Source organism: Eimeria mitis, genomic scaffold (assembly GCF_000499745.2).
Source record: "Eimeria mitis Houghton genomic scaffold, Emh_scaff6455, whole genome shotgun sequence".
NCBI lineage: Eukaryota > Apicomplexa > Conoidasida > Eucoccidiorida > Eimeriidae > Eimeria > Eimeria mitis.
In genome coordinates, this window is record NW_013574618.1 from 2,779 (window position 1) to 3,063 (window position 285).

Genomic DNA, 285 nt, shown 5'->3' on the forward strand with positions numbered 1-285 from the left:
TAAGAGTAATACATGTGTGCATCCAAACAAAAATATGTGTAAATTATTTGTAATTGCTGCAGCAGCAAAACCATCGATTATTATTTTAGTGAGCTGCGCTCGGCCTTCATATGGGGCTACGGTGTACATACACCCCAGCTGCTGCAGCTGCTGCAGCACAAAATATCTTAAACTATAACCAATCCATACATATCCTCCTGCTGCTGCTCCTGCTCCTGCTGCTGCTGCTGCTGCTGCACCTGCTGCGTCTCCTGCTGATAACAACTCCGCTGCTGCTGCTGCGGC

General features: G+C 47.7%; 1 protein-coding gene across 1 annotated transcript in view; it reads right to left on the reverse strand.

Annotated features, from left to right (window-relative positions):
* The window catches only part of EMH_0087540 (uncharacterized protein), a gene marked incomplete at both ends in the record, with an annotated part of 1,177 nt that extends 1,163 nt beyond the window's left edge, over nucleotides 1-14 (reverse strand). The window contains one exon of the mRNA XM_013501168.1: nucleotides 4-14. Coding sequence (XP_013356622.1) covers nucleotides 4-14 — 11 coding nt within the window. The remainder of the gene's footprint in view (nucleotides 1-3) is intronic.
* Between the last annotated feature and the right edge of the window lie 271 nt (nucleotides 15-285).